This window comes from Octopus sinensis, unplaced genomic scaffold (assembly GCF_006345805.1).
Source record: "Octopus sinensis unplaced genomic scaffold, ASM634580v1 Contig10721, whole genome shotgun sequence".
Classification (NCBI taxonomy): Eukaryota; Metazoa; Mollusca; class Cephalopoda; order Octopoda; family Octopodidae; genus Octopus; species Octopus sinensis.
This window is the reverse complement of record NW_021832215.1, coordinates 1-15,291: the sequence shown is the minus strand read 5'-3', so window position 1 is coordinate 15,291 and position 15,291 is coordinate 1. Positions and strand designations below refer to the sequence as shown.

Below are 15,291 nucleotides of genomic sequence, written 5' to 3'. Positions count from 1 at the left end.
CAAACCGCTATTTTCCACGAAGAATGTGTTCTAAAATAAAAACTCAGCACAAAATCAAAGTGTAAAAAATAAGCAAGACAAATGAAAATATACGAATAATAACGATTACCTATGTACCGATCAGTTTCGCTTGTTAATATCCACGCATATGGATATGTGGAAATCTGCAAGCTCATCAGCATAGTATGTCGTATAGAAATACAATTTGCAGGACTAGATACAAAAACGCTTGACCGGAGTCCAGCATGCATAGAGTCCAACAAATTATATTTATGTGTATCCTTCAAATGCCTTCACTTTGGCGTGCTGAGATCGGAAATCTACCCTGCAGTTAATAAACTGCAGCAGTCAATTTACGGGGTTTTTTTTTTTTTTTCTAGTTTCAGCTCAGAGCTGCGGCCATGCTGATGCACCGCCAGTTAGAGAACATTTTTTTATTATTTAAAATTGAATAAGGGTAGAAATTGATATTAATCAATTAAAACCAGTGGCCTAGCATATTAAAAAAATCCGAAGATTAAAATATTTTTACATACAAAATTTAAAGGACTGACCACTAAAAGTGGACGGTCAACATGCTAGATATAGACGTCATGTGTATGTATATTATATATATATATATACATAATATTAATTACAGACAAAACCACTATTTTGCAAAACAAACAAGGAAAGACTTAATCAATACATAAAATTTTAATAAAAAGTAAAAAAAACCGCCACTACAATTGTTTCATGTCTTCAATGACAATCTTCAGGTGGATTTCCGATCTCGATATATACGCCAATATGTGTATAATTGAATAAGGGTAGAAATTGATATTAATCAATTAAAACCAGTGGCTGAGCATATTAAAAAAATCCGAAGATTAAAATATTTTTACATACAAAATTTAAAGGATGACCACTAAAAGTGGACGGTCAATATGCTAGATATAGACGTCAAACCGCTATTTTCCACGAAGAATGTGTTCTAAAATAAAAACTCAGCACAAAATCAAAGTGTAAAAAATAAGCAAGACAAATGAAAATATACGAAATAATAACGATTACCTATGTACCGATCAGTTTCGCTTGTTAATATCCACGCATATGGATATGTGGAAATCTGCAAGCTCATCAGCATAGTATGTCGTATAGAAATACAATTTGCAGGACTAGATACAAAAACGCTTGACCGGAGTCCAGCATGCATAGAGTCCAACAAATATATTTATGTGTATCCTTCAAATGCCTTCACTTTGGCGTGCTGAGATCGGAAATCTACCCTGCAGTTAATAAACTGCAGCAGTCAATTTACGGGGTTTTTTTTTTTTTTCTAGTTTCAGCTCAGAGCTGCGGCCATGCTGATGCACCGCCAGTTAGAGAACATTTTTTTATTATTTAAAATTGAATAAGGGTAGAAATTGATATTAATCAATTAAAACCAGTGGCCTAGCATATTAAAAAAATCCGAAGATTAAAATATTTTTTACATACAAAATTTAAAGGACTGACCACTAAAAGTGGACGGTCAACATGCTAGATATAGACGTCATGTGTATGTATATATATATATATATATATATATATATATATATATAAATATAGCACAATGGGCTTCTTTCACTTTCAGTCTACAAAATCCACTCATAAGGCTTTGTTTGGTCTGAGACCATACTAGAAGGCACTTACCCAAGACGTCGAGCAGTGGGATTGAACTTGGAACCATGTGGTTTGGAAACAAACCTTCTTACCACACAACCACGACTGTGCTTAATCTAGTTGCATGTATAGATGTATATAAATTCTGTTGCAATTGACCTTTCACTCTTTTTTGTATTTCAAATTCAGTTCCGTGAAAAACTCAAAGATGTCCTCACACCCGTACATGATGACAGCTGCCTCGTCCGCTGGCTCAAAGGTCTGTATCCTCATCTTTTGCTATTTGTTGTCCAGCTGAACGTATGTTTGGGTGTGTTAGTCTTTATGGTGCTGGTTTCAATTTTAATTTAATTTAATTCAATTTTTGGGGGCTCAAAAAGCAAAAACAAGGCCATGTAGGGGGACATGAAGTTATGTACAGGGAGGGTGTTCATGTAAAGAGTTCAGGCCATTTCTGGTCAAGAGAGACTTTGAACTGAGCGGTCGTCGGCATCTTCACTATCGCGTCCGGCAGCTTATTCCACGGATCCACAGCCCGGACGGAGAAAGCCCCTCTCCTTCGATTGAGATGAAATCGTCCGAGATAGAGCTTTTCGGAGTGACCCCGCAGCCGACGCTCTGGAGCAGGAGTGAAGAACAGCTCCTTCGAGAGGTTACTTTTTTTGTAATTAACTAGTGTTGATTGGTGAGACCTTAACATGTAACTGGTATCTCATACCAATAATTTCCTTCTGGACCCTTGTTTCTGATGATGTTCTTTTCCTTCTGTCCACAGCCAGGAACTTCAATATTGACCAGTCGGAAGCGATGTTTCGTAAGGTAAAGTACACACATCGTTAGCCACTATCACAACGTCTGGGTGGGTTTCATTGCGGCATGGGAGGATGATCTGAGGTGGGGGGCAGGGTTGGAACTGGCGTTGATTGTGTCAGTGCTTGTGGTGGTGGTGGGGGGGGGGTCATTCTTACTTTGGGTCAATATCAGTGGAGTAGTGTCAGTGAGATCAGTATGGGGTGGATGGGAATGACGGGGGCAGTGTGGCTGGGGGTGTGAATGGGGTCAATGTGGTTGGAGGTGTGAGTGGGGTCAATGTGGTTGGGGGTGTGAATGGTGTCAATGTGGTTGGGGGTGTGAGTGGGGTCAATGACTCTGGTAATTTGGTACGATCGTTTCGTACTACATCATTTTATTAAATGTTGTAAGTATTACAACAGTTTTAAAATGCTGAGCACTCATCAGCCAATTATAGAGGTTTTCCATTAATACAAAAATTTTCATATCAAGTGGCAACATTATAGAGAAGGTAGATATATATATATATATATATGCACACACATGTATGTATAGGTGTGTGTGATAAACTCTCCCATCTAAGATGACGTATGAGCGTTCAGCTTTTTGCCGAATGACCAACACAAATGATTTGTTTATAAGGATCAAATGTATGTGCTGTACATCAGCTCACTCCACCTCCATCAAATCGATGTTGTCTGAACAGGGGCACGGTGTGCCACGTGTCAGGTGTCGAAGTGATCAAAGAGCAATGTGAAACGAAGTGTTTTGCTCAAGAAAATAATGCACCACCCAGTCTGGGGATTGAAATCAGGACTGCTAGATCGTGAGCGCAACACCCTACCCACTAAGCCATGCACCCTCACTATACATATTTATATATATATTCATATGTATATATTTATATTAATATATATATATACATATACACACATGTATGCATGTATTTATATCTCTCTCTATATATGCTTATGTATCTATTATATATATATGTGTGTGTGTGTGTGCATATATATATATATGTATATATGTATGTATATATATATATGTATGTATATATATATATGTATGTATATATATATATGTATATATATATATATGTATGTATATATATATATGTATATATATATATGTATGTATATATATGTATATATATATATGTATGTATATATATGTATATATATGTATGTATATATATGTATATATATATATGTATGTATATATATGTATATATATATATGTATGTATATATATGTATATATATGTATGTATATATATGTATATATATACATACGTTTATATTTATATATATATATACATACGTTTATATTTATATATATATTCATACGTTTATATATATATATAATACATACGTTTATATTTATTTATATATATATACATATGTTTATATTTATATATATATATATATATGTTTATATTCATATATATATATATATATATATGTTTATATTTATATATACATTTATGAATTTATTTATATATATACACACGTGTGTATATATTGACATATGTAAACCTGGAAGTGTGCTGTCTGTTTCAGGACCTGTCCTGGCGTGCAGAGATTGGTGCCGAGACCATTGTTGAGGACTACGTCAATCCAGAGGCTGTGCAGCGATACTACACCGGTGGTGTTTGTGGTTTCGATAAAACTGGTTGTCCTGTGTTTTATGATCCTGTCGGTAATCTAGATATGCAAGGTTTGTATGTATGTGTGTACTCTCTCTCTTTTACTCTTCTACTTGTTTCAGTCATTTGACTGCGGCCATGCTGGAGCACCGCCTTTAACCGAGCAACTCGACCCCGGGACTTATTCTTTTGTAAGCCCAGTACATATTCTATCGGTCTCTTTTGCCGAACCGCTAAGTGACGGGGACATAAACACACCAGCATCGGTTGTCAAGCAATGCTAGGGGAACAAACACAGACACACAAACACACTCAACATATATATATATATACATATATACAACGGGCTTCTTTCAGTTTCTGTCTACCAAATCCACTCACAAGGCTTTGATCGGCCTGAGGCTATAGTAGAAGACACTTGCCCAAGGTGCCACACAGTGGGACTGAACCCGGAATCATGTTGTTGGTAAACAAGCTACTTACCACACAGCCACTCCTGCGCCTATATATATATATATATATATATATATATAACGGGCTTCTTTCAGTTTCCGTCTACCAAATCCACTAACAAGGCTTTGGTCGGCCCGAGGCTATAGCAGAAGACACTTGGTTGGTAAACAAGCTACTTACCACACAGCCACTCCTGCACCTATGTATGTATATTCTTTTATTCTCTTATGTATTTCAGGCCCGATGGCTGTGGCCATACTGGAGCGCCACCAATGTTATCTTTTCTGTGGCCATTCTTTCGGGATCGGCTTTTGGTGATGGTGGGAATTTGATATTGCCATCTGCGTTTGACCTTCTTGCCATGATGTAGGTTAATCTGTAACGTGGGCCAGCAAGAGGTCAAGCTGTTTCTTGAAAACATCTCCCTCACCATGTATGTCACTCAGATGTTTGGTCAAGATATTAACCCTTTCGTTACTCAATTTATTTTGAGATGCTCTGTGTTTTTTTCAATTAATTTTAAATATAACAAAGAATTTTGTAAAATAACTTACTTATCATTAAGCTAGTGTTAGGAACATAAATTGTGACTAAGGTTTGGTGGAAGATTTTAATTCAAAACTTATGAAAACAAGACATTTGTACTCAGAGCCAGAAGTGGTTTCAGCCAGGTTGGTATCAAAAGGGTTAAAAATATCATGGTGACTTTAACCCCTTTTGTTACCATATTTCTGTTGAGGTGTTCTGTGTTTTTTTCAATTACTTTAGATATAACAAAGAATTTAGTAAAATAACTTAGTTATCATTTATCTTGGGTTAGGAACATAAATTGTGACTAAGGTTTGGTGGAAGATTTTTATTCAAAACTTATGTAAACAAGACATTTGTACTACAGAACCAGAGCTGGTTTCAGCTGAGTTGGTATCAAAAGGGTTAAAAATATCATGGTGACTTTAACCCCTTTTGTTACCATATTTCTGTTGAGATGTTCTGTGTTTCTTTCAATTAATTCTAAATATAACAAAGAATTTAGTAAAATATCTTAGTTATCATTTAGCTACTGTTAGGAACATAAATTGTGACAGGGTTTTGGTGGAAGATTTTAACTGAAAACTTATGAAAACAAGACATTTGTACTCAGAGCCAGAGCTGGTTTCAGCCAGGTTGATATCAAAAGGGTTAAAAATATCATGGTGACTTTAACCCCTTTTGTTACCATATTTCTGTTGAGATGTTCTGTTTTCTTTCAATTAATTTTAAATATAACAAAGAATTTAGTAAAATAACTTAGTTATCATTCAGCTAGTGTTAGGAACATAAATTGTGACTAAGGTTTGGTGGAAGATTTTAATTCAAAACTTACGAAAACAAGACATTTATACTAGAGAGCCAGAGGCGGTTTTGGCCGGGTTGGTAACAAAAGGGTTAAAAATATCATGGTGACTTGAACCCCTTTTGTTACCATATTTCTGTTGAGATGTTCTGTGTTTCTTTCAATTAATTTTAAATATAACAAAGAATTTAGTAAAATAACTTAGTTATCATTTAGCTACTGTTAGGAACATAAATTGTGACTAAGGTTTGGTGGAAGATTTTAATTCAAAACTTATGAAAACAAGATATTTGTACTACAGAACCAGAGCCGGTTTCAGCCGGGTTGGTAACGAAAGGATTAAATAGCCATGAGCCCTTGAATCCCAAACTCGTGCAGTACATGGCCCTCACTCTAGACAGAATGAGTGGGACCTTTGAAACAGTGCAGTGATGTCCATTTTGGGGGCTGGTATAACTCTCAATGTCAAAGCTTGGTGCCAACACCACCAAGTGCTTCCATGTGTATATCACAACATACTCTTTTACATGATTTCCTGCTCCCTTGTTCTGTTTTTTGCCTTGTTTCAGTTATTGGATTGAGGGTTCACCTTGAAGGGTTTTAGTTAAATAAATCGACCTCCGTACTTATTTTTATGCCTGGTAATTATTTTATTATAGTTTTTGCTGAACTGCCAAGTCACAGAACATAAACAAACCAACACTGGTTGTTATGCAGTGATAGGGGAGGAACACAGCCACAAACACACACACATATATATGAGAGGCTTCTTTCAGTTTCCATCTACCAAATTGACTCACAAGGCTTTAATCAACCTGGGGAAGGTGGCAAGCTGGCAGAAATGTTAGTATACTTCCTTTTTACTCTTTTACTTGTTTCAGTCATGTGACTGTGGCCATGCTGGAGCACCGCCTTTAGTCAAGCAAATCGACCCCTGGACTTATTCTTTGTAAGCCTACTACTTATTCTATCAATCTCTTTGCCGAACCGCTAAGTTACGGGGACGTAAACACACCAGCATCGGTTGTCAAGCGATGTTGGGGTGACAAACACAAACACACAAACATATACACACACGTACATATATATATATATATATATATATATTTCTTTACTACCCACAAGGGGCTAAACACAGAGGGGACAAACAAGGACAGACACACGGATTAAGTCGATTACATCGACCCCAGTGCGTAACTGGTACTTAATTTATCGACCCCGAAAGGATGAAAGGCAAAGTCGACCTTGGCGGAATTTGAACTCAGAACGTAACGGCAGATGAAATACGGCTATGCACTTTGCCCGGCGCGCTAACGTTTCTGCCAGCTCGCCGCCTTATATATATATACATATATATATAATATATATGACGGCTTTCAGTTTCCGTCTACCAAATCCACTCACAAGGCTTTGGTTGGCCCGGGGCTATAGCAGAAGACACTTGCCCAAGGTGCCACACAGTGGGACTGAACCCGGAACCATGTGGTTGGTAAGCAAGCTACTTACCACACAGCCACTCCTATGCTGAAAAAAATACTTAGTGGTCTAAATTAAAAGCTTGCATCAAAATTTCTCGTTAATTATTATTATTATTATTATTATCATTAAGTCACTGAGCTGGCAGAATCGTTAGGATGCTAGATGAAATGCTTAGCAGTATTTTGCCGATCGCTATGTTCTGAGTTCAAATTCCGCCGAGGTCAGCTTTGCCTTTCATACTTTCAGGGTCGACAAATTAAGTACCAGTGAAATTCTGGGGTTGATGTAACTGACTAGTCCCCTCCCGCAAAACTTCAGGCCTTGTGCCTATAATCATCATCATCATCATTTAATGTCCGTTTTCCATGCTAGCATGGGTTGGACGGTTCGACTGGGGTCTGGGAAGCCAGAAGGCTGCACCAGGCTCCAGTCTGATCTGGCAATGTTTCTACAGCTGGATGCCCTTCCTAATGCCAACTACTCTGTGAGTGTAGTGGGTGCTTTTTACGTGCCACGGGCACAGGTGCCAGATGAGGCTGGCAAACAGCCACGATCGGATGGTGCTTTTTACGTGCCACTGGCACTGAAGCCATTCGGGGCGGTGCTGGCAACGGCCACGTTTGGATGGTTCTCTTATGTGCCACCGGCACTGGTGTCACAGCTACAATTTCCATTGATGTTGATCGATTTAGAAAGGATAATTATTTTCAGAATTAATTAAAACAAAGGCAGATTTGTTCGACACTAATTGGGTGGTAACGAAATCGTTAAAGAGATCGGACAGTTCTCTCACACGTACTTTATTGTTTCCTAAATACGGTTCTCTCTTTTTCAATCCTTCTAGGTTTACTGAAGTCTGCGAAAAAGTCTGCCCTTATGAAGAACAAGGTAAAGTGTATGGAAGAAATCGGCCGTCTCCTTGAAACATGTTCGATAGAGGTACCAGAATCTTCTGTGTCTTTGTATATTCTGCTGAGGTTTGGGGCTAAGAAGTAGGGGGTCAACATTATAATTATGTTTTTTCTCCCTAAATTAGGGGGTGAAATGGGATGATTTGGGGAAGTTGTTTGGATACTGATCTAGTCTGAGATAGCTCACAGGACATTCAGCTTTTTTTCTTGTTTTGGTGCCAGCGATTGAAGCAAACAAACCACACACACACACACACTTATTCTATCAGTCTCTTGTGCCAAACTGCTAAGTTGCAGGGACATAAACACACCAACACCAGTTGTTAAGCAATGATAGAGGACAAACAGTGACATATATATATAACTAGCAGTATAGCCCAGCGTTGCTCGGGCTTGTTTTCTTTTCGACCCTTTAGAATTGGAATTTTTGAAAAGTAAAGATTTTGCATCAAGTGAACATTTTTCTGGTTGAAATACACCGAAAAATGGAGACACAGCAGTCAAAAAATCGTAAAAAAATTGGGATTTTCATAGAGAAAAAAAGCACCTTTTTGATGGAAATAATTTTTGGTCTTGACATGGTCCAATTTGAATTTTATCTTCTACGGAATGAAGAGCAAGTCTTCTTCTATCATACTTTCAATTTTGGTCAACTTGCGCCGCAGGGTCTCGGAGGAGATAGTGTTAGTTGAAGGCTACCAAACCTGCCACACACACACACACACAGACAACTTCAGCTTTATAAATCGTAAAAAATAGGGATTTTCATAGAAAAAAAGCACCTTTTTGATGTAAATAATTTTTGGTGTTAACATGGTCCGATTTGAATTTTTTCTTCTATGGAAGGAAGAGCAAGCCTTCTTCTATCATACTCTCAATTTTGGTCAACTTGCGCCGCAGGGTCTCGGAGGAGATAGTGTTAGTTGAAGGCTACCAAACCTGCCACACACAGACAACTTCAGCTTTATATATTTAGAGATTAAGATTCCATTGAAATAATAATAATAATAATAATAATAATTGTGTACAGTGTTCAGGTGCACTACAACTCATCTAAAGTGTATATATAATCAGGTGTAGTTTCGGCGGATTTCGGAAAACATGAGGGCCTTAAGGGATGCAGTGTCATGGCAGTCAACAACTGATGCAGGCAGTTTATTCCATGCTACAGCAACTCTGAGCGTGAAGAAATGTTTCCGAAAGTCATGGGAGCTGTGTTGTTTTCTGACTTTGTAGGCATGTCCACGTGTGTTAGACACATGGAGATCAAAAAGGTGTTCAGTGTTGTTGTTGGTGAGGTGGTTGATAGGTACTTAAATTGAGGCACCTTGCTAGGTTGGTATAATCTGCACACACTCCAACAATATTAATTGAATACTGAATATCAAGATTCCGTGCAGGGGTGTTTGTACCTAATATTCCTGCTGTGTGTGCAGACAGTGCAACCCAACAAAGTGAAGATATCTGCACTTGGTAATTCAGACATGTACTTTTTATAAAGGTACATTTTATAGTATTTCTGAAGTGCAGATTCCAAGTTTGGTGAACAGAATATTAATGAGTAACAAAGATGTACAGGTGTCAATTCATTACGGCTGTTTCAAGCAGCTCCTTTGATTGATTAGTAAAAACATTACATCATAATAATAATAATGATGATAATAATAATAATAATAATAATAATAATAATGATAATAATAATAATAATGATAATAATAATAATGATGATAATAATAATAATAATGATAATAATAATAATGATGATAATAATAATAATGATAATAATAATAATGATAATAATAATGATGATAATAATAATAATGATAATAATAATAATAATAATAATGATAATAATAATGATAATAATAATAATAATAATATGATAATATAATAATGATTATAATAATAATAATGATATTGTCTTAACTGGTACATCACACGTATTGAGAAGAGCATTGTCGATGTGAGAACTGTTGCTGCTCATGTATTTTAATTTAACTTAAAAATAAAAAAAAAAAATGAACAAACTACTGAGTTTGGTTTAATGGCCTACCAATGTATACTATGAGTTTCTTTGCCGTAGGAGTCGGGAAGACACTCGGCAAGAAATGGAAGCAAATTTGAAAGAAGATTTATTTTTAAAATAATAATAATGATGATAATAATAATAATAATAATGATATAATAATGATGATGATAATAATAATAATAATGTGATATAAAATAATAATAATGATAATAATAATAATAATAATATTAATAATAATGATAATAATAATAATGATAATAATAATAATAATGATGATAATAATAATAATGATGATAATAATAATGATGATAATAATAATAATGATGATAATAATAATAATAATAATAATAATAATGAAAGGAACCGTTCTCATCAGATGACCGCATAGACTTCAAACATAAAGGATATATCAATCTTTTTTAAACATATTTACATCAATAATGGAACTCAAAATATTTACATTGTTTCTTTTGTGGCACAGATATGCAGTCATCTCATGAGAAGGTTTTTTTTTTTTTCAAATTGATGTAATGTTTTCATTAATCAAGTAAAAGAGCCTCTTGAAACGGCCGTAATGAATTGACACCTGTACATCTTTGTTACTCTTTTCTCTCTTCACTCTTTTACTTGTTTCAGTCATTTTGACTGCGGCCATGCTGGAGCACCGCCTTTAGTCGAGCAACTCGACCCCAGGACTTATTCTTTGTAAGGCTAGTACTTATTCTATCGGTCTCTTTTGCTGAACCGCTAAGTTATGGGGACGTAAACACACCAGCATCGGTTGTCAAGTGATGTTGTGGGGGACAAACAAGACACATAAAAACACACCCATATACACATACATATACATATATACGACAGGCTTCTTTCAGTTTCCGTCTACCAAATCCACTCACAAGGCTTTGGTCGGCCCAAGACTATAGTAGAAGACAAGTGGGAGTGAACCCAGAACCATGTGGTTGGTAAGCAAACTACTTACCACACAGCCACTCCTGCACTATGTTATTCATTATATTACGATATATATATCCATAATGTATATATATATATATATATATATATATATATATATATATGTATATATTATATATGTATATATATATATATATATATGTATATATGTATATATATGTATATATGATATATATGTATATATATGTATATATAGATGTATATATATATATATGTATATATGTATATATATATATATATATATATATATATATATATGGATGGATAGATAGATATTATATGTCTATATGATGCACTTCAACCAAATCCGCAGTCAACTTGCTCAAGGTGCCATGCTGTGGGACTGAGCCCAGAACCATGGTTGGAAAGCAAACTCCTTACCATGCCTGAACTTGTATGTATATATATATATATATATATATATAGGTTTATGTATAAGGTGAATAAATTTAACGAAAAATCCACCACTGCCCCCCACACTCCAACATATAAGTAAAATTTGATTAAGTAAAATTCTTCAAGTTTTTGGCTAATTTCTATTTTTCACAATTTGCTAATATAAACTTGTTTATATTAGTTGAGTTGTGTCCTTCTCTTGAGTGTTACTTGCACTCTGTTTCAGGTGTGGTGTTGTACAGCTTCAGCCTTCTTCAGGTGTCATGTGTTGAACTCAGCTGTTGTATCAGAATTTCAAACCTAACCCTTTATTTAATCTACAGGGGTACACTGATCTCATTCCCCTCTGCATTTCGTGACATTTTTGGCTTTAGTTGAATTGTATGAATTACTTTGCCTGGGATTGATCTCAGAACCCCTTAGTGATTACACTGCATTAACGAACATCTTTATTTACTGCACTATACTCGTAGGCAGAGACAGAGTGAATTTTTAAGGCATATAAACCTAATGTCTCTGTAACCCGTTGAAGCAATTTGCCCTTTTCTTTCTTAATTAGTGGTTTCCATATTGTATTTTTTATTTTTCACTTTCAAAAATAAATCATTTCAGAAGAACAGAAAAATCAACCAGGTTGTATCTGTGCTGGACGTTAAGAACCTTGGACAGAAGCACTTCTGGAAACCAGGTAGGGTATGCTGTGATGGCCACTGCTGTTATTTCTGAAAGTATGTCTATATCTGTGTGTCTGTTTGCCAGTTTGTCTGTCATTGTCTAGCCCCAGGTCATTGTTGCTCAAGCAGACCTATGATCAAAACCATGTATTCGTGTGTGTACGTGTCTGTGTGTGTATGTGTCTGTGTGTGTATGTGCCTGTGTGTGTATGTGCCTGTGTCTGTGTGTGTATGTGTCTGTGTGTGTATGTGTCTGTGTGGTGTGTTGTATGTGTGTCTGTGTGTGTATGTGTCTGTGTGTGTATGTGTCTGTGTGTGTATGTGTGTCTGTGTGTGTAGTGTCTGTGTATGTGTGTGTGTATGTGTCTGTGTGTGTATGTGTCTGTGTGTGTATGTGTATGTCTGTGTGTATGTGTCTGTGTGTGTATGTGTCTGTGTGTGTCTGTATGTTTCTGTGTGTGTGTATGTGTCTGTGTGTGTATGTGTCTGTGTGTGTATGTGTGTCTGTGTGTGTATGTGTCTGTGCGTATGTGTGTCTGTGTGTGTATGTGTCTGTGTGTATGTGTGTGTATGTCTGTGTGTATGTGTCTGTGTGTGTATGTGTCTGTGTGTGTATGTATGTTTCTGTGTGTCTGTGTGTGTCTGTGTGTGTATGTGTCTGTGTGTGTATGTGTCTGTGTGTGTATGTGTCTGTGTGTGTATGTGTCTGTGTGTGTATGTGTCTGTGTGTGTATACTCATATATGTCTTAGGTATGACTTCAAACTGCACCTGGTAGTGGGAGGCCCTGGTACAAGAGTTTCTGTGTTTTGAGGAGCGTGATATCACTTTTAAGCCATTATTGTTCCCAGGTGGTGAGCTGGCAGAATGGTTAGCGTGCCGGGCGAAATGCATAGCCATATTTTGTCTGTCCTTACATTCCGAGTTCAAATTCTGCCAAGGTTGACTTTGCCTTTCATCCTTTCAGGGTCGATAAATAAAGTACCTATTTCTTTATTACCCACAAGGGGCTAAACATAGAGTGGACAAACAAGGACAGACATAGGTATTAAGTCGATCACATCGACCTCAGTGCGTAACTGGTACTTAATTTATCGACCCCGAAAGGATGAAAGGAAAAGTTGACCTCGGCGGAATTTGAACTCACAACGTAATGACAGACGAAATACGGCTTCGCATTTCGCCCGACGTGCTAACGTTTCTGCCAGCTCGCCACCCTCGATAAATAAAGTACCAGTTACGCACTGGGGTCGATGTAATTGACTTAATCCCTTTGTCTGTCTTTGTTTGTCCCCTCTATGTTTAGCCCCTTGTGGGCAATAAAGAAATATATTGTTCCCAGGTCTACTCTCACCCGGAGCAGTAGCACCTGTCAAGGTCCCAGTTATAGGTTAACTAGCCGCTGAGCCCGGTTTCACCTGGTCTGTTTGGATGAGGTGGCTGTGATCGTTTTCGGTTAGGCATAATCTATAACAGTGTTTCTCAACCTTATCATTTTGGGTCCCCTGTTTCGATTGGAGCCTCCAGCAGTATGAAAATTTCCTGACCCCACCCCGTCAGAAAACAGCTTCTAAGCAACTGGTTGTTTTAATGGCAGAAGAAAGGGGAATTCCATTAGAAAAAGTTTTAATCGATTTTCTCGGTAAGTATGGGGGTTAGGAAAAAAATACAAACTGCATTCCAATCTATACACTCGTTTCCACATGTGTGCCTTTTTTCACGCAAATCCACGCAGCCGTTTGGTTGTGAACCTTAAGACATCACCCCATGGCAGAAGAAAGAGGGAAATTCCATTACAGAAAGTTTTAAGCGATTTTCTCAGTAAGTATGGGGGTTAGATAAAAAATACAAACTGCATTCCAATCTATGCACCCGTCTCCACATGTGTGCCATTTTTCATGCGAATCCACCCAGCCGTTTGTCTTTGAACCTCAAGACAAGAAAGAATATAACGATCGCCCATGTCCAATTTATATTATAGATTAGCTTATTAAGGCTTACTTGCCTATGCATGTGATGGCGCATGGCCTAGTGGTTGGGGTATAGCATCCATAATTGCGAGATTGTGGTTTCAATTTCAAGACTGAGTGGTGCGATGTGTTCATGAGCAAAACACTTCTATACTATACACACACACACACATATATATATATATTATATATATATATATCTATATATATCTATATATGTATTATATAAGTATGTGTATATGATACTTATATACATACATACATATATATGTATGTATGTATATAAGTATGTGTATATGATACTATATACATACATACATATATATGTATGTATGTATATAAGTATGTGTATATGAACATATATATACACCATACATATATATATATGTATGTATATAAGTATGTGTATATATGTCTGTATATGTTTAATATATATATATGTTTATATATATATATATATGTTTATATATAATATATATATATATATATATATATATTATATATATATATATATATAGATTTGTATAAATTTATATATGTATATATATTTATACATGTATATATTTATGTGTATGTATATATTGTGTTGTGTGTGTATATATATATATATATATTATATATATGTATATGTATATATTTATATATGTGTGTATATTTATATATCTGTATATATATATTATTTATTTATTTACGGTAATCTTTTGCACAAAATAATACTCTAAACCTTTTTCTTCATTTTATTCTTTCTTTCAATGTACGTTTTTTTTTTTTCTTCTTATACTCCTACCTGTCAGGTGTGAAAGCTTTTTGTGAGATAATCAGTATGTTTGAAGATCATTACCCAGAAGTATTAAAGCAATGTTTTATTATCAATGGTAAGTATCAACACAATCCCTCTTTCTCTCTTCCGTCATCATCGTCATCATTTTAATGTCCTCTTTTCCATGCTTGCATCAGTTAGACTGGATATGTTGATGTAGCTTTCCTATGGC

At 35.9% G+C, this 15,291-nt stretch overlaps 1 protein-coding gene across 1 annotated transcript in view; it reads left to right on the top strand.

Annotated features, from left to right (window-relative positions):
* The window catches only part of LOC115228489 (SEC14-like protein 3), a 29,066-nt gene extending 13,807 nt beyond the window's left edge, over window positions 1-15,259 (top strand). The window contains exons 2-7 of the mRNA XM_029799061.2: window positions 1,834-1,903; window positions 2,420-2,463; window positions 3,998-4,154; window positions 8,193-8,287; window positions 12,269-12,344; window positions 15,094-15,259. Of these exons, the coding sequence (XP_029654921.2) occupies window positions 1,834-1,903; window positions 2,420-2,463; window positions 3,998-4,154; window positions 8,193-8,287; window positions 12,269-12,344; window positions 15,094-15,230 (579 nt within the window). The 3' untranslated portion in view covers window positions 15,231-15,259. The remainder of the gene's footprint in view (window positions 1-1,833; window positions 1,904-2,419; window positions 2,464-3,997; window positions 4,155-8,192; window positions 8,288-12,268; window positions 12,345-15,093) is intronic.
* The last annotated feature ends 32 nt before the right edge of the window (window positions 15,260-15,291 follow it).